A 20,256-nucleotide genomic window follows, 5' to 3' on the forward strand; every position below is an offset into this window, starting at 1 on the left:
GCTGTACATATATAATTATATACAGGAGATTCCCAGGTTATACCAGCATGGTCTATATATCACTATATACAAGAAGATGTATAACTTATACCAGCTGTACATATATAATTATATACAGGAGATGCCCAGGTTATACCAGCATGGTCTATATCACTATATACAGAAGATGTATAACTTATACCAGCTGTACATATATAATTATATACAGGAGATACCCAGGTTATACCAGCATGCTCCATATCACTATATACCAGTTGTAGCCTGTACACATATATATCAGGTCAGACTGTAATAGCGGATATTTCTATCTCAGTGATGTCTCATTTTGTAGACAGGCCGTGTCTCTTCCCACACTCATCATTTATAGTAATGGCCTCTCTCACACACATGACGCTCTCGGACTGTCACATGAGGTAATGAATGGTCTCTTATCAGACTGGAGCTGGTAGAGATAAGCGGAGGTGTGTGATTGCTCCTTATCTTGTATAATGTCACAGAGGATGAGTCTATTAGGCTACTGCAGGGACTGAGAAAAAGCTAAACCATGAGAGCGTTATAAACCCGTGGTGATCTAAAAATTAATGACAAATACATAATAAATCTAGTAACTACTAAAAATAATTAGTGATTAGGTAATATTCCCATCTTTTTCACTGTTTTACCGATTCTACTTTTAATAAATTTATTAAATTTTGCGTCAGCAGAGTAATTTGTTGGTATTACACCTATGTTTTTTGGTGCACAGTGTCAGAATAAAAGATAGGTCCCATTGCCTTTAAGAAGGGGCATAACAATCTCAGCAAGGCCCAGAGGGGAAGGGGGACCCAGATTCATTCCAAACTGCAGGCAAGCGCTGGCCTGCCACTGTCTTTGGTGAGCAATAGGTTGCTATATGCTTGCGGCCTACCAAAAGGGACATTACTACCCGAAGGAACACCAAGAAGAAGGACATTACTGGACTAAAATACCAAAAGGAGCAATATTACTGAACTAAAAGGCACCAAAAAGGAGGACATTTCTGGACTAAGGGGCAACAAGAAGAAGGATATTACTGGACTAAGAGTCACCAAGAAGAGGGACATTACTGGACGGAGAAGCACCAAGAAGATGGACATTATTGGACTAAGGAGCAATAGAAGATGAATATTACTGGACTAAAAGGCACCAAGAAGAGGGACATTACTGGACTAAGGTTTACAAAGAAGAGGGACATTACTGGACTGAGAGGCACCAAGAAGAAGGACATTACTGGACTGAGGGGCAACAAGAATAGGGACATTACTGGACTAAGAGGCACCAATAAGAAGGACATTACTGGACTAAGGGGCAACAAGAAGAAGGATATTACTGGACTAAGAGTCACCAAGAAGAGGGACATTACTGGACTGAGAAGCACCAAGAAGATGGACATTATTGGACTAAGGGGCAATAGAAGAAGAATATTACTGGACTGAAAGGCACCAAGAAGAGGTACATTACTGGACTAAGGGTTACCAAGAAGAGGGACATTACTAGACTGAGAGACACCAAGAAGAAGGACATTACTGGACTAAGGGGCAACAAGAATAGGGACATTACTGGACTAAGAGGCACCAAGAAGAAGGACATTACTGGACTAAGGGGCAACTAGAAGAAGAATATTACTAGACTAAAAGGCACCAACAAGAGGAACATTACTGGACTAAAAGTTACCAAGAATAGGGACATTACTGGACTAAGAGTCACCAAGAAGAGGGACATTACTGGACTGAGAAGCACCAAGAAGAAGGACATTATTGGACTAGGGGGCAATAGAAGAAGAATATTACTGGACTAAAAGGCACCAAGAAGAGAGACATTACTGGACTGAGAGGCACCAAGAAGAAGGATATTACTGGACTGATAGGCAACAAGAATAGGGAGATTACTGGACTAAGAGGCACCAAGAAAAAGGACAATACTGGACTAAGGGGCAACAAGAAGAAGGATATTACTGGACTAAGAGTAACCAAGAAGAGGGACATTATTCGACTGAGAAGCACCAAGAAGAAGGACATTATTGGACTAAGGGGCAACTAGAAGAAGAATATTACTGGACTAAAAGGCACCAAGAAGAGGGACATTACTGGACTAAGGGTTACCAAGAAGAGGGACATTACTGGACTGAGAGGCACCAAGAAGAAGGACATTACTGGACTAAGCGGCAACTAGAAGAGGAATATTACTTGACTAAAAGGCACCAAGAAGAGGGACATTATTGGACTAAAAGTTACCAAGATTAGGGACATTACTGGACTAAGAGGCACCAAGAAGAGGAACATTGCTGGACTGAGAGGCACCAAGAAGAAGGACATTACTGGAATAAGAGGCACCAAGTAGAAGGATGTTACTGGACAAAGGAACACCAAGAAGAGGGACATTACTGGACTAGGGCCATCAAAAAGAATGACATTACTGGACTAAGAGGCAACAAAAATAGGGATGTTACTGGACTAAGAGGCACCAAGAAGAAGGACATTACTGGACTGAGGGGAAGAAAGAATAGAGACATTACTGGATTAAAGGGAAGCAAAAAGTGGGACATTCCTGGATTATGGGGCATCAACAAATGGGATGCTACTGAATTAAGGGCCAAAAAGAGGAACATTACTATACCAAGGGGCTGACAGCCAAATTGGATTGCATATATCCTAGGGTCAGACCTGGACTCTGGCAGGCATCACCCACTGGTGTGCCTGCATTTAAGCTAAGTGGGTTGCTCCGGTTATTCAGGGGTTTTGAGTCTGACTGACCAACCACCTGCGATTGTGTTGAATAACCTCTAGCAAATCCTCCCCTCACCATTTTTTATTTTGTAATGCAAGCCCCATCCATTGTCTTGACATTACACAAGTACATCTACCCGGAAGAGTTCGCTGAATGAAATGTGACACGTCGGGAGTTACTTGAATAGGGTGTACTAGGGATTCCGCCCCCAACAGGGAAAGGTATCCGGACGGGGACGCCCCTTGCGGTGCAAGTACCTCGTATAGACAGGTAGGGCATACTAGCCCCTGTCCCTCTAATAGGGCTTTCATCTCCCGATTCCTGTCTATGCAGGGGCGAATACGTTGGCATCGATCCAGTATGGTGACACACCAGTAATGTCCATTGTTGACACCAGCAAAATCAGAGAGAATCCGCCATCCACCTCCACACATGGGTGAGAATGTTCCTGTTTTGCTCATTACATTGTTGTTGTCACCATACTATGTATGTCTAGTTTAGGCCCTTTTGGGCTGTCTTATGTTTGTTTGTATTAGAGGCCCTTCCTCTAGCGCCTACTATTTTAGAAGCATTTGTATTAAATGTTAAGTTTTACCCCTCTGTCCCTTAGGGGATTAGTACATTTTGTTATACGATTTTTGGGAGTAAAAGGTCAAGCCGTCTAGACTTGGCCTTACTGAGTGTCTTATTACTATACCAAGGGCCCAAAGGAGACATTACTGTTCTTAGGGGCACTTAGGGGGAAATACTGTTGTAAGGGACACTAAGGAGGACATTACTATTGTAAGAGGCACGAAGGAGGACTTTGCTGATGTAAAAGGGACAAGGGGGCACATTATTATTGTAAGAGACACATGAGTAGGGTTATTGGCTACGCTCGGGTCCACTACCCCATCATTTAGCTAACTAACCTTCCCCATTTCCTCTCCCAATAACCACACACAGCCACTGTTTGGATTAAATCGGCCACAGCAGCCGTCTTTTATTAAATAATATAAATAACATGAATAAACATAACACTTGATATAACAATGACATATATATATAAATATATACATGTCTAACTGACGAGGGGGGTCCTAGAAGCCGCCTAACTGCACCTTAAACGACCACAAACCACCACGGCAATTCCATCTTGCCCCCAGCCGCGTACCACAAGCTCGGGGACACCAACTGACGGACGCCATACCAAGCCAACCAGGTGCCCCAACTCTGAGAGTCCAGCCCCACCATTGAGGCCCTCTCATTCACCGTTACCATCCAGTAGCCCCAGCTTCTATGACCTCCCCCCGCCACGACTGCTGCGACAAACGCAACACTTAAAGACACACTCCGTCCACCACCCCTTGTCCATTTTTTTTTTTTTTTTAAATACATTTATTTATTTATAAAATACACATTTTTATTTTTATTTTTATTTTTTTTATATATGCATCCCCTCTATAATATACCGTTGCCGCCCTGAAACATCCAAGTACACACTACGGGAGGGAGGGAGGGAGATGCTGGCTCTCTGCTCCTAAAATGGCAGGCGCTGACCTGCCTCACCACTACTTCAGCCTGCCGCTCCCCGCCCCTTTCTAGCTCCTCCCCCCTTTTCCTGCACTCATCCACTTAACCCTTACCTTCCCTGACCCTTGCTCACAAAACCCCTCATGCCGGCCTCCCCTGAAGCGTGCCGCTTCGTCCGGCCTCACTTGAGTAGGGTTATTGGCTACGCTCGGGTCCACTACCCCATCATTTAGCTAACTAACCTTCCCCATTTCCTCTCCCAATAACCACACACAGCCACTGTTTGGATTAAATCGGCCACAGCAGCCGTCTTTTATTAAATAATATAAATAACATGAATAAACATAACACTTGATATAACAATGACATATATATATAAATATATACATGTCTAACTGACGAGGGGGGTCCTAGAAGCCGCCTAACTGCACCTTAAACGACCACAAACCACCACGGCAATTCCATCTTGCCCCCAGCCGCGTACCACAAGCTCGGGGACACCAACTGACGGACGCCATACCAAGCCAACCAGGTGCCCCAACTCTGAGAGTCCAGCCCCACCATTGAGGCCCTCTCATTCACCGTTACCATCCAGTAGCCCCAGCTTCTATGACCTCCCCCCGCCAACAACGCGCAGCTTGACAGCCCTTAAGCTCGCGCGTTCCGCCACACCCGGAGGGCTGTTTCAATACCTCCCTGCAAGTCCAGTGACCACAAATCAATGCCCACCGCATTGAGGTGGACTCCATCCTGTCTCCAAAAGCCTCCTGTTCCTGCTTCCAACTCGGGGTGCCTCACCACCACCGCCCCATGTTTGGCACAGAACCGCCCAATCACCCTGTTCAGCTTAATCCTAGCCTTATTCAGCCTTTCAACCGATCTCGCCTCCCTCCAGACCTTCCTGGGGACAATGTCCGACCACACAGTGACAACTGACGGGAAGAGGGACCACAAACGCAAAAAATCAAAACGTATATCCCTGATCAACTCTCTGCAAGGTCGGACCCCTAGGTCATTTCCCCCAACATGCAACACCAAGATATCTGGGACTCTATCTAACCTGGCTTGCCGATGAACCTCCTGCAAAACACTACCCCACACCATACTTCTGCGTCCGATCCATCTTACTATGGCTGTCCCCCGATCAAACCCCAGCTGCCGCCCATTCTGCCGAACATCCGATCGTAATGCCCCCCAGAACACGAACGAATGGCCCAGGATCCAAACTAATAACGGGGCATCACCTGAAAAAAGAACGAGACAAACATGGTTAGACACAGCCTTAAACTGCCCCTAAACGCACATACAGCCGAAAACGCTCCGACTCCCACCTCCCAATACGCCTTATCACTTCATCTCGCACCCCCAAGCGAGCAGCCTCTGTGGCAGCACCTATCCTGAAGGAATGACCCGTAAACTTGCCAGAGTCCATTCCTAGATTACGCAAACATTTCTTGAATACCGCTATAAATTGAAATCGTGATAAAAAGGAGCCATCCTCGTGTCTGAGAATCGGGCCTGCCGCGACCCCTGCCCTTCCTTGAAAATCCCGCAAACACCGTACTGGACACAATAGACATCCCGGCACCTCAAACAATGAGACTAAATGACCCCTCCCCTCCTGATCCGTCTTTGAAAATCTCAGATAAATCAGCACCCTGTCGTCATATAACGTTACATCCTCAGTCCTCAGACCCCCTTCCCGCTGCACACTTGCACACACTAACTCCCCTAAACGAAAGGCTCCGAAAAAAGCCAGAGCAAAGGCTAGTCTAAATAAGCTCACCTCCCAAGCCGAGCGACACACTCCAGCTACCTGCTCCCCTAACTGTAACAATAACGAAAAGGACACCGGTAGGCGGGAATCTTTGACACGCTGAAACCTTCTATAACCCTTCAAAATTTGTCGGACCAAAAAGGACTTAGTAATGTCCGGGGAATTCCGCAACTTGAATCCGAAAGCCAAGCCCGCCATGCAACCATTGATCTTGGCAACCGACCAACCTTGATCCTTCACGTGGCCAATGAACAGTAACAACGGAATTTCCCCGTCCAGTACCTCGACCCCTAGGTCATTACACCACTGCTGCCACCTACTCCAAGCCCTATCGTACATCCTCCACGTGCCTTCACTCAATGATGCCTGCAACAGACAAGCTACGGTACCTCCAGGATCTCCCACAACGACTCTGGACACACCAATCCGACCTGACTCGCCTCCGGGGCCAGCTGGCGAAACCGCTCCCACTGAAAACGAGAAAGTGCGTCAGCTATACAGTTAGAGGAACCAGGCACATGCACCGCAAACACCCAAGCATTAAGGGACAAACACCGGAGAACCAACTGCTGCAATAGGCAAATAACTGGGGGGGAAGAAGCCGTTACCCTGTTGATGGCTTGCACAACTCCCAAGTTGTCACAATGGAAACGAACCTTCTTGTGCCGAAACTTCTCCCCCCAGAGCGTGACTGCCAACACAATGGGGAAGAGTTCCAACAATGCCACGTTTTTTACCCACCCTTTTCGTACCCAGGACTCAGGCCACCGACCCGCACACCACTGCCCTTCACAGTACGCCCCAAAACCCGCTCCACCCGCAGCATCCGTAAACAATTTGAAATCAAACGCATCAACCACCCCCCCCATAACTAATGCTCTGCCATTAAACTGTTTTAAAAAGGAATCCCAAACTTTCAAATCCCCTTTCAACTCACTGCCTAGTCTAATAAAATGGTGGGGAGACACCACCCCTCCTGTCGCCGAAGCCAACCTCCTACTAAAAATGCGGCCCATAGGTAGGATTCTGCATGCAAAATTTAATTTGCCCAACAAAGACTGCAGGTCCCGCAGACGAATCTTTTTTGCTGTCAATGCCGCCGCCACCTCTGTTCTTAAATCTGACACTTTGTCTACTGGTAGCCTACACTCCATCCGCTGTGTATCTATGACAATACCCAAAAAACTTAGCTCAGTAGCCGGCCCCACCGTTTTGTCCACCGCTAACGGGACTCCAAAACACTCAAAAACAGACTGTAATGTGGATAACAACAACGAACAAACCCTAGATCCCCCCGGCCCCAAACACAGGAAATCATCCAAATAATGAATGACAGAGTGACAACCTGATTCCTGAACCACCACCCACTCCAGAAAAGAACTGAAACGCTCAAAATATGCACACGATATTGAACAGCCCATTGGCAAACACCTATCCACAAAATAAGCGCCATTCCAAAAACAACCCAGTAAATACAAACTATCCGGGTGAACTGGCAACAACCGAAATGCCGCTTCAATATCACATTTTGCCAACAGGGTACCCGGACCCAGCTTCCTTACCCATTCCACAGCCGCATCAAAGGAAGCATAAACCACAGAACAAAGTTCCGGGTCAATGCCCTCATTGACCGACGCACCCTTAGGGAATGATAAATGGTGGATGAGCCTAAATTTATTAGGCTCCTTCTTAGGGATCAAACCCAAAGGGGAAACTCGCAAGTTACTGATGGGTGATGTAACAAACGGACCATCCATCCTCCCTAGGGAAACCTCTTTAGCTAACTTTCCTGTCACTATGTCCGGGAACTGCAATGCCGAGCGCAAATTCTTCCGCTTCTCTAAGACTGGTAACGGGTGTGAAGGTATATGAAAACCGAACTTAAACCCTGAATACAAAAATTCAGCTAACTCCTGGTTCGGATATCTATTTAGATGCCCCACCATCCTTTCCACTCGCACTGGGGTCTGCCCCTTTTGCAAAACTATCCCCCCCCCTTTGTCTACCCCCTCTAAAACATCTGCTAGCCCCATGGCCCCCGCCACACACGGAACATTCATGCCTAAATTTGCATTTTTGGCCGAATTTGCAACTTCCCTCATTGAAAAGGAAGCAGTATCCTCTTCCAACTGGGGGCGTCCCTGTACCTTGCTGTACCCCAACCCCTGACTCACTCCGAAAGGACTGACCACTCCTACCTGGCGCTGTCACCCTCATCCATAACGCAATGTCCTTATGGTCCCATCTCATATTAGGACGGACCGCTTTCCTCTGACGAAACTGCTCGTCATACCGTAACCACCCGGAACCCCCATACACTCTATAGGCTTCCCCAATAGCATCCAGATAGCAAAATAAAGGGGAACAGCATTCCGGACTCTTCTCCCCAATCACACTTGCCAAAATAGCAAAGGCCTGTAGCCAATTACTAAATGACCTAGGGATAAGGCGATAGCGACGCTTATCATCATCCTCCTTTCTTACTCCGTCCTTTTTTACCACATCAAGGTTGAACCGCTCCAACGGAAGCAGCGAAAAAATTTCTATATACTCTCCCTTCCAAATTTTCTCACGCACCTCCGTTTTCAAATGCGCTCCCAGGGGACCCTCAAAGCAAACATACACCTCCCCTTTTGCGGCGTCATCTAATCTGGGCCTATCCTCCTCACCTCCCGCCTGCGTCTGCACTGACACTGATTCGGCTACACTTGTGCTATTGGCCACTGCTACATTACTATTGTTAGCGGTCGCCGGTACATTGCTATTTTCTGCCCCCAACCCCCACGCTGCTAAGGGGGTAGCCCCCGTTGCCCCCCTATCCTGACTAACCCCAGCTAAACCACACAGCAAGCGCCCCAAACCACCGATAATAGCACTATTGCTCCCCCCCCGCCCCAGGCGCCACATTAAATATAGATAACAGTGTTCCCAGTGATGTCTCACCTAGCTGCCCGGGTGCTGTGAACCCGGCAGCCGCAGGTCCTGCTTCCTGACGGACGACTCCTGGATCCACGACATTCCTTTGATGGGTACTTGCGCTGTTCGCCGGCAGCACCCCAGCCGGATCACTGCTGGGTGCGTTAGGAATGGCTCTGGGACGCCCTCTGTCTTCCATGGTGTCAGGACCAGTAGCAAACTGTCCGCCCTCAGGAAATGGCCTGCGCAACTCCCTGTCCTCCATATAAGCATCTGCACGCCTGTCTTCATGCCCAAGAGGCCTGCTCTGGGGCGGGGAGCCGTCCAGAACAGCCTCGTCCTCCTCCTCTGTAAGAAGCGCATCATGGCAAGGCCTGCGCCCGTCCCTGGCACCTACAGGCGCAGCCTCGTGTGCCACTGAAAGGGGCTCATCCTGTAAGGGCCTGCGCCGGGCCGCCCTGGCCGACCGCGCAGCCCCGCTGCTGCCTCTGCTGCCACTACCTCTCCCACGCTGAGCAGGCCTCCGACTCCTGGGGACAGGAGGGGATCCTGCAGAACCAGGTCCTGACTCCCCTGTTGCTGCCGCGATGGGCTGAGGGGGAGGCCCCACAGCCTCTGGAGGGTCCCGCCGGACATATGGATTCCTCCCACGCCGGGAGGCCGCAATAGCCTTAGAATGCTCCCGGCGTGGAGGGTCCCTTGTGGGGCTCCTGACACGGCGCCGGACCCGGGGGGGTAAATCAGGGCTCAGGCGCGCCGGCGGCCGTACCCGCCGCGGCCGTGTAGCTGCTGGAGTAGGGCTAGACGTACCCACCTCCGCCCCCCCTAGCAATGCGGTCACCTGCTGCTCCAGCCAGTCGCTGCCCCTGGTGTCCGCCGCTTCCCTCAAGCGCCGCAGCATCACCTCCACTGCTTCTGCCATTGCTGAATCCGATGCTGCAGTTCAGAAGATGTTGGCTCTCTGCCAGATGCTGGCTCTCTGCTCCTAAAATGGCAGGCGCTGACCTGCCTCACCACTACTTCAGCCTGCCGCTCCCCGCCCCTTTCTAGCTCCTCCCCCCTTTTCCTGCACTCATCCACTTAACCCTTACCTTCCCTGACCCTTGCTCACAAAACCCCTCATGCCGGCCTCCCCTGAAGCGTGCCGCTTCGTCCGGCCTCACTTTACTGATGTAATGGACACTAAGGTGGCTGGAGGAAGTCTGTATGGTGATCTGGGCTGGATGAAGAAGAAAAGGGAAAGTGAACTATTCCAATCAAAGCTAATCTCACTTTAGTCACTGGATAGAACTGTACTGTATTCATTTGCATATCTGTACAACTGATATCCGTCAGTGTATGGCGCCTGTATTGTGGTAATTCCAGTTTGTATTCAGTGTGGAGGTATTCAGTCACTTGGTGGTGGTAATTTGTGTTCATGGTCTGGTGGTATTATTTGGCCAGTGCTATTACTGGTAATATTGGTCTTTGTTTACTGGATTTTGTTCGTTAACAGTAAGGTGACCATACTGTATATGTTATTTGTATACTGGTATTATTTGTTAACTGTCTGACTGTAGTATTATATACAGGAGATTGTCTATGAGGGGGGTCATATATCTTTATAGACCTTAGCCACACCACGGAGAAGACGAGGGGCACAGGTCCAAACCTTGTCCAGGAGCCCCTATGACTCTAGTTAAGCCACCGTCTCGGAGCCATGCCTACTAGCCAAGCGGGGCTCAAAAAGTGTCATTCAGCAAATATGGCGAACACCATATGCACCAGAATTAGGAAATCTGCCCTAATAAATCCTTATGGATTGAAAACTGCAAAACTTGAGCTGCGCAAAAAACAGATGACATTACGAGGATAAATTTTTTATGATTATTACCATTATTTTCTAATAGTTTATACTATTATATATTTTTTTTATTATTATTATTTTATCATTTATTTTACACCAGTTTTATTTTTACACATGATATCATTAGTGCTATTTTTATTACTCATATTTGAATTATTTTTAATAATGTCTTATAATGTTTGTAATCATGTTGGCATGCAATATATAATTACTATTCATGTTGATCATTTTTTATTGTTTTTATGATTCATTAGATTATTATTTTTGGAATCAATCACTCTCCTTATCTCATTAATAATATGACGATATGTCAGTTTTTGCCATGGTGCAATATTTTCTTAAAGCTTATATGGAACCATGATTATATGGAACAACTCAGGGCATCTTGACTAACTGTCCTGTTTTTGGCAGGATCGCCCGGGGGCAAAGATCTTTTTTGGGTATTTTTGGGTGGATCTGGGGTTGGACTTGAATAGTTTGCCTTAAAAGGTTTCTTCTTACTTGGAAATGATACTTTACTTCCCTAAAATCAAAAACTTTGAAATTTGGTCCAGCAGGTAAAAAATTCTTAGAAAATGGGAAACAGGTTAAAAAAATAATAAAAAAAAACAATACTCACTTCACCGATACCCGCTGGTTTCCACTTCCTGGCGCCTCTCGACATGCAGGAAATCCCCCTCAGCCAATCACTAGCCACAGTGATGAGGCACCTCGGGAGGCGATTGTCTGAGCATGTCCTGTGTGTTACGCGGTGCCCGGACGTATAGACCAGTGGGGGATCTGGTAAGGTTCAGAACACCCGTGACGGGGATCGGTGAGTATGGCTCGTTTCATTTTTCAAGCCATTTTAACACCTTTAATTGCTACCTTCAGCTTCCGATAAATTCTCAAGAGTCTCAAAGTTCCCTTGATCTGTGTGACATTGCACCATGACATAACTGGTGCATGTGTAATCAGGAGCGCGGGGCGTTCTTCCAGCGGATGACAACACGGAGATGTGAGCAATTCTCCGGACCCAGATATCTGCTATTTTAGGAAGACGTGTTTTCAGGCTGAGCTAAACACAGGGCTGACTCTCTACACATCTTTCCCCCCTCCCCGTCTCCGGCCGTCATGTCAGAACATTTTTGGTGCATTTAGGGATAAAAACAGCCCAAGAATTAGATCAAAATAGCAACAAAATAAGAAATAAGCTTCATGGAAAAGTCTCAGCCCCAGATCATGCTGTGATGTCACCCGTCCTATTTATAAGAAATATGTCATCTGAAAATCGGAATGAACCCCAGCTGATAGGTGACTACAATACTGTGGACCTGATTAGGGGACTAGGAACGGATTTGAGGTCCCTTATCACATCTGCAATCCTGGATTGTACAGGATAATGACACTGACACTTGGGGTACAGGATAATGACACTGACACTTGGGGTACAGGATAATGACACTGACACTTGGGGTACAGGATAATGACACTGACACACGGGGTACAGGATAATGACACTGACACTTGGGGTACAGGATAATGACACTGACACTTGGGGTACAGGATAATGACACTGACACTTGGGGTACAGGATAATGACACTGACACTTGGGGTACAGGATAATGACACTGACACTGGGGGTACAGGATAATGATACTGACACTTGGGTACAGGATAATGACGCTGACACTCGGGGTACAGGATAATGACACTGACACTCGGGGTACAGGATAATGACACTGACACTTGGGGTACAGGATAATGACACTGACACTTGGGGTACAGGATAATGACACTGACACTTGGGGTTCAGGATAATGACACTGACACTTGGGGTACAGGATAATGACACTGACACTTGGGGTACAGGATAATGACACTGACACTTGGGGTACAGGATAATGACACTGACACACGGGGTACAGGATAATGACACTGACACTCGGGGTACAGGATAATGACACTGACACTTGGGATACAGGAAAATGACACTGACACTTGGGGTACAGGATAATGACACTGACACTTGGGGTACAGGATAATGACACTGACACTTGGGGTACAGGATAATGACACTGACACTTGGGGTACAGGATAATGACACTGACACTTGGGGTACAGGATAATGATACTGACACTTGGGGTACAGGATAATGACACTGACACTTGGGGTACAGGAGAATGACACTGACACTTGGCGCACAGGAGAATGACACTGACACTTGGGGTATGGGATAATAACACTGACACTTGGGGTACAGGATAATGACGCTGACACTTGGGGTACAGGATAATGACACTGACACTTGGGGTACAGGATAATGACACTGACACTTGGGGTACAGGATAATGACACTTGGGGTACAGGATAATGACACTTGGGGTACAGGATAATGACACTTGGGGTACAGGATAATGACACTGACACTTGGGGTACAGGATAATGATACTGACACTTGGGGTACAGGATAATGACACTGACACTTGGGGTACAGGAGAATGACACTGACACTTGGGGTACAGGAGAATGACACTGACACTTGGGGTATGGGATAATAACACTGACACTTGGGGTATGGGATAATAACACTGACATCCGGGGTACAGGATAATGACACACCGACCCTTGGGATACAGCACAATGTACCCTACTATTTGGGGTACACAGCACTATTGCTCCTGGATGTCTTTAGCTGGTAGTGGTGCTGGACACTTGTCGTGTCTTAGGCTCCTCACATTCTCTCGACGGTCCTCACACTTGGAGGTCGCCTCTCGTTCTCTTTTTGTCTCCCTAATTCTTACTGATTGTGCAGTAATGGTAAGTGATTTGTCTCATTTACATTCCTCCTTGAGAAGGTCTTCCACCAGGAATGAGTTTTATCTCTGGAAGTAGAGAAGATTGGGAATTATCTGGAAAACAAGTGGAGGAAGATATGGAAGATCCCAAGGGAACTGGGGAATTACAACCTCACAAGTGACAAATTAGTTGACCAGCTGTGGATTTAATGCAGATTCTTTAAAGACAGGTCAACCACACAGTAAGTAAGGGCACTTGAAGGACCTCCCGTACTAACTTTAGCAGGACAGCTATCAACAAATTAGGACATTCAAATGATATAGTAGTAGATAAAGCTTCGTCAACCAAGCTTGCACTCACAAAACCCAATACGGGACTCTTTACCCCAAAGTGAGATGTATTGTCCAGCAGAAGCAACAAGAAATCTCCCCTCAAGCAACATATTGCAGCAGTATAACAAAGGGGCTGCACTGCTTGGTGCCACTCAAGATACCCTGCAGTACTGATTATTATAACACCTACACACAGGGTGTCCATACCATAGATGTAAACAAAGGAGCCCTCATGGGGCCCGCTGGGTAGAGTTAGCCCAGACCTGGTTGGTTATATTCACTAACAGGTGGTGAGAACCTGTAAAGGACTCCTTACTAAAGGAACTGCATTATTATTAAGCCGCTGGTGAAGAATTGGACCAAAGGTCATGGAAAAGGGACAGAGAAGGAGATGGAGAGGACATGCACTAGAATTTTGGTGGCTCGTGGTTGAGGAAGGAACGCATATGAGAAATGTTTTTGAGTTGTAAACAGCAGAAGACAGTAAGGGATTGGATGTGTGACATGAAGGACAGGAGAGAATCAAATGTTATCCAAAAACAGTGGTCTTGTGACACTGGAGAATGTGTAGATCCGTTAAAGGACCCTTTACACTGCTCAATTGGGCAGATGATTGTCGGGAAGGGTTTCTTCCCGACAAAACACTTGCTCGTTAGTGAAGGAGAAAGATGTACTTACAGTTGCAAGAAAAAGTATGTGAACCCTTTGGAATGATATGGATTTCTGCACAAATTGGTCATAAAATGTGATCTGATCTTCATCTAAGTCACAACAATAGACAATTTCATGATTTTCCTATTTTATGACGTAAAGTCATGATTTTATTAAAGACACGGAGGCGAGTATTGCTTTTAACTTCCTTTACTGTTACCATAGCAGCAAAGAATGAATATGTCAATCAAAAGAAAAACCATAGTAACCAACTCCTCCCCACTATCCCAGCATATAATGACTCCACACTCTGGGATCATCCTCTTTCTTTGAGCAGCTATTCCAACTGCAGAACTCTTCCGGAAAGTAAGCATCCCGGACCGCAACCGACAACTTGAACCTTCAAACCAAACTCTTCAACAGAAGGAGCAACGGTCTTCGACGGTGTAACGGAATCAACCCCGTACTCTGAACCGGAACTGTAGAGAAAACGACGTCTCAGCCTGTAGGGTGAAAAAATCGAGATAGACTCACAAGGCAATGGAATGAAAATTCAAACCTAAATCTCAAATCAGAAATAAATAAATAATACAGAAAATATGTCAGAACAAGCGATGGAGAAAATAAATCCACATTCAAGACAATCCAGGAAGGGGTGGGAAGGGTGGGCAATACTCGCCTCCGTGTCTTTAATAAAATCATGACTTTACGTCATAAAATAGGAAAATCATGAAATTTTATCACAAGACACGGAGGCTTCGTATTGCTAGTTTAAAGCTGAGAAATGACAGAATCAAAAGCATGTGAAGCGGGACGAAAATAAAATTCACGAAAAGTGGAAACCCTAGACCAGTCCGCCAAGCGCATAACGTCCTCCAGACGGGCCCCTGAGGTCGACATGGAGGTTGCAGAGGCACTGCGGACAGAATGAGCCGTGAAGATATTGGTGTCAATACCTGCCTGACTCATGATTTCTTTAACCCAGCGCGACAGGGTCACACTGGAGACTGGAGCATAGGGTCTCCTAAAAGAGATAAATAGATTAGGAAAAGTAGGGGTACGTAGAGAAGCAGTACGAAATTCATACTCCTGTAGGCATGCAACCGGACAAAGTTGCGGGGACTGCCGGAAAGCAGGATAAGAGACTGAACGAATGCCCGTCTTGGTACGTCTGGAAATGTTAAAGAGAACCCCATCCGGGGTAAAAGACCGCGCATCGTAGTCCAGGGCCCGGACATCGGAAACCCTCTTACAAGAGATGAGACATAACAATGTCACTAACTTCGCTGAAAGCTGGCGAAGGGACAACTGGTCATTAGGAGACCATGAGGATAAAAAGTTTAAAACTAACCCCACATCCCAAGTTGTAGAGAACCGAGGTCTGGGAGGTCGAGCCAGACGAGAGCCTTTCAACAAGCGACACACTAGAGGATGTTGACCCGCAGGACAACCCTCAAAACCCTCGTGTCTAGAGGATATCGCCGACCTGTAGAGGTTTATCGTACGATAAGCCTTACCGGAATCATACAAGGAAGACAAGAATGACAGGACTGAAACTACAGGGGCTCGAAGGGGATCCAGATCGCGTTCTCCGCACCAACGAGCCCAAGCGTCCCAGGCGGCTCGATAAGCCCGTCTGGTACCGGGAGCCCATGCGTTCTCCAATAAGAAAACAGTTGTGTTCGAAACTCCAGACAGCGAGCCGGAACACCCGAGATCCTGCAAGCGAGAAGGCGAAGTAAACCTGTTTGAATGAGGGGGTGGGCCTCCCCCGACGGGTCCCGCAGCAGAAAAGGGAGATTCGGAAGGAGGAGAGGAGGTTGCACCAACAGGTCCAGGACCAAAGGGAACCAGGGCTGGGATCGCCACAGAGGTAGAACTAGGACCAACTCCGCAGCTTGGTGTTGCACTTGGAGGAGAACCCGGGGAATCAAGGCAAATGGGGGAAAGGCATACATCAATGCTCCCCTCCACTGTTGTAGGAATGCATCTACTGCTTCTGCCAGAGGATCCGGCCGCCAGCTGAAGAACCTGGATATCTGGGCGTTCAAACGATTGGCAAATAAATCCACCGAAGGAGGACCCCAGCGAGATGATATAGCTAGGAATACCTCCTCGTCTAACTTCCAATCGCTGGAATCCGTGAAGTAACGCGAATTCCAGTCTGCCAACGTATTGTGGAGGCCGGGAAGATGTTCCGCTATCACTACAATGCCCTTGGCGAGGCAGAATTCCCAAAAATCCTGAGCTAGGTAGGTGAGAACTGAGGAACGAGTTCCGCCCATCCCGTTGACGTATCGGACCGCGGACACGTTGTCCATCCGCAGTCTGATACAGGTAGTGAGCGTGCCATTGGCGAAACTGCGAATCGCCAGAGACCCTGCCAGCAGTTCTAGGCCGTTGATATGGAGACGAGATTCCTCGGAGGACCAGGGGCCTCCGGTGGAAATCCCATTGCAGTGGGCTCCCCAACCGCGCAGGCTGGCGTCCGACTCTATGATCAAGTCCGGGACCGGACCGAATAAGGCCTTGCCATTCCAGACCGATAGGTTCTGGATCCACCACTGTAGTTCATCCCTCGTCTCTGAGTCCAGAGTGATCATGTCCGAGTACGTGGCCCCAGTCCGGAGATGGGCAATCTTGAGCCTCTGAAGGGCTCGGTAGTGTAAGGGTGCTGGAAATATGGCCTGGATAGATGCCGCTAGAAGTCCTATTAGACGTGCCAGGTGTCGTAGTGACAATTGAGGTAGGAGTAGTGCATGTCGCAACTCTTTGCGAATGGATCGGACTTTGGACAGAGGGAGGTGAAGGGTCATGGAAACGGAATCTATTCGGAAACCCAGGAATTCCATTGACGTTGATGGTGTGAGGCAAGATTTCTCCTGGTTTATGATAAAACCTAGCCCTGAGAGGAGCCTGGTGGCCATGGAAAGGTGTTTGCGGAGAAGGAACGGATTCTGTGCCATGATAAGAATATCGTCCAGATAAATTATCATGCGTACCCCTCTGCAGCGGAGCCAAGATACCACAGGTTTCATCACCTTGGTGAAACACCAAGGGGCGGACGAGAGGCCGAATGGTAGGCAGGTGAAGCGCCAAATTTGGTCTCCCCAGAGGAAGCGAAGAAGATCCCTGGAGGATGGGGCCACCGGGACCGTGAGATATGCATCCTTGAGGTCGAGTTTGACCATCCAGTCGCCTGGAAGGAGCATGTCCCTCAAAAGATGGATGCCTTCCATCTTGAAATGGCGATACTGTACCAGTGAGTTGAGGGATTTTAAATTGATAACTGGGCGCATTTGACCGCCTTTTTTCTGTACCAGAAACATATTGCTGATCACGCCTGTGGTGTGAGGGGTAGTACGTTCTATCGCCTGCTTGTGGACTAAGTCCTCTAGTTCCCTGTGTAAGAGCTGTCGGAGCGGCTCGGAGAGGTGAATGGGGTGGGGGGCGGGAAGGAGGTTTGGGGAGGCAACCAAATCTATGGTGAAACCCTTTATGGTGTCCAGCACCCACCGGTCTGAGGTGATCTCTGACCAGGCATTGAAAAAGTGACGGAGTCTGCCCCCGACACAATCTGTTGAAAAACACATCGTTAGAGCAATTGGAGCACTTACCAACTGGTCGTCGATAGGAGGGAGCTCCACGGAAACCTCTGGAACGTCCTGAAGCGCCCCGGGAGGGGAAAAAGGAAGGCTGGTGCCTGGGATCCTGGAGTGAGGATCTGTAGTTGAAGGAGCCTCTTCCCGTGCCTCGGGAATGAAAATCGGACCGGCCGGACAGACGGCCCCTAGAACTGCCGGCCCTATTGGAGAAACGGGTGTTAAATACCCTCTTCATGGATGTTTGGGCTTTATCTAGGGCCGTGAATGCTCCAACATATCTACCCAACTCCTTTATGAAGGAGTCTCCAAATAGAAGGCCCTGGGCATTCTTGCCCGCCTCTGATAATGCAAGGTTGGAGAGCTTTGGCTCCACCTTCATCAGAATGGCTTTACGCCGTTCTATGGCTAATGAGGTATTTACATTGCCAGCAATGCATATGGCCCTCTGGACCCATCCCCCCAATTCAATGGGGTCTACAGATCTGCCTTCTGCCTTGGCGGATTCCGCCATGTCAAAGATCCTGGCTAGGGGTCCCGTAATATCTAGGAGTTTATCTTGTACGGCCCGCAAGGCCGAATCTAGCCCTTTTTTAGGGTTAAATCTTGTTTTAGTTAGGAATTGGACCATCTTCGGGTCCACCGTAGGAGTCTCACACACCTTATTGGGAATAAGGGGGCGAGGGCATTCCGCTCGCAACTTGTTGCGTGATTCCTTATTTAAAGGATTGCGGATTTTTGCTTCCAAATATTGAGCAACGTGAGTGGCGGGGAGCCATTCAGCGGAGCGGGGATGATGGAGCTCGTCAGGATTGAATAGTGGGGTGCCCAGGGAATCAACTAGAATGTCATCCAGAGAGGACTGACCCTCTTGTCTAGTAGCCACGGGTGTGGATGGCTTGGGATCGGGCATTAAATCTAAAGGATCAACCGCCACATCCTCAAGCTCGTCTATAGAGTCATAGTGAGACTCAATCAATGCCTCCTCAATCGATTCCTTATCTGAATCAGACAGTGGCTCAGGAAGAGTCCTGGCCGTTTTCCATGCGCGAGATCGTTCTGCCTGTCGCGTGCAGGCTCTTTTTCGCGGGACAACCGCGTGGTCATGTGATGGGTTACCATCGGTCACAGAGGTTCTGGAGGCAGATGGCCTGTTCAGGTCAGCAGAAGACTGAGCGCATATGGCCTGGGATATAGATTGTGAAAGTGCTGAGGACATAGAGCCCATAGCAGCCATGATCGCACAGGATATAGATTGCTGTAGTGCAGCGTTTTGTGCCTCCTGTGAGGTCTCATCCCTGTGGCCGATTACCGCAGATGGAATAGGGGGGGTAATGGGGGCCCCCTGTCTAGGGGTGGAAGGGGCACTGTGGCGAGACATGAGGGTGAAAGGTACAATGAGGCTAACAGTGATGGCAGGAGTAATTCACCCCAGACCACCAGACCTAGCAAGAACCTGGAAAGGAAAGAGAAGCATAATGAGGGTCTGAGACAGAAGGAGAGATAATGGGCGCCGTGGGTGTTTACTTACCTACAAAAAACCGGCACAGAAGGAGGCAGGAGAAGTGTGGTGAAGGCGCGACACGTACCGGTGCAAGGTGCCGAGATCCCGCGAGAACTCAGCGAGATGACGTCAGGGGAACGAGTGGCGCGAAAAGCGGCACAAGAAGCGGCTGAAATCTCGTGTATCGCGAGATTTCGGAAGGGTGGACGGCTCTGTGAGATATGAATGGCGGCCGAAGTCTCAGGTGTCGCGAGACTACGGCCGAACAACTGTGATGGGAAAAGATTAACAGCCCAGGGAAACGGTAAGCGCCGAGAAAACCAACAAAAAGCCTGACCGATGGGGATGGTAGGGAAGGGAGGAATATAAACGATCCCACAAGCTGGTGGCAAAAAAATGACCGGAGCAATAGAGGGGGGGGACCTCAGCAAGCAAGGCTAGGGAGAGAAAACCTGGATACAGTGCAAACAAGCTAAACAAAGAAGGCTTGTAAAGCAATATAGAAATACATAAAATGCATAAAACGACACTCTATCATAGAGGGTACTTATCTGCCATGGTAGCAGCAAAGAAAGAGGATGATCCCAGAGT

General features: G+C 48.1%; 1 protein-coding gene across 2 annotated transcripts; it reads right to left on the reverse strand.

Annotated features, from left to right (window-relative positions):
• Positions 1–4,773: 4,773 nt before the first annotated feature.
• On the reverse strand, positions 4,774–9,978 carry LOC121003977. Of its 2 annotated transcripts, XM_040435972.1 has the most exons (3): positions 8,978–9,978; positions 6,424–6,504; positions 4,774–5,501 (listed from the first exon to the last, which is right to left on the reverse strand). In XM_040435972.1, the coding sequence occupies exons 1-3, from the start codon at positions 9,870–9,872 to the stop codon at positions 4,906–4,908; spliced, it is 1,572 nt and encodes a 523-aa protein (XP_040291906.1). In that variant the 5' UTR covers positions 9,873–9,978; the 3' UTR covers positions 4,774–4,905. The 2 variants fall into 2 exon arrangements, with proteins under 2 accessions (XP_040291906.1, XP_040291905.1); XM_040435971.1 differs by lacking the exon at positions 8,978–9,978 and having other exon boundaries at positions 6,424–8,791.
• Between the last annotated feature and the right edge of the window lie 10,278 nt (positions 9,979–20,256).

Source organism: Bufo bufo, chromosome 6 (assembly GCF_905171765.1).
Source record: "Bufo bufo chromosome 6, aBufBuf1.1, whole genome shotgun sequence".
NCBI classification, from domain to species: Eukaryota; Metazoa; Chordata; class Amphibia; order Anura; family Bufonidae; genus Bufo; species Bufo bufo.

Coding starts and splice junctions, on each gene's coding strand:
- LOC121003977 (XM_040435971.1), bottom strand. CDS start 8,136: ATGAGGGAAGTTGCAAATTCGGCCAAAAATGCAAATTTAGGCATGAAT.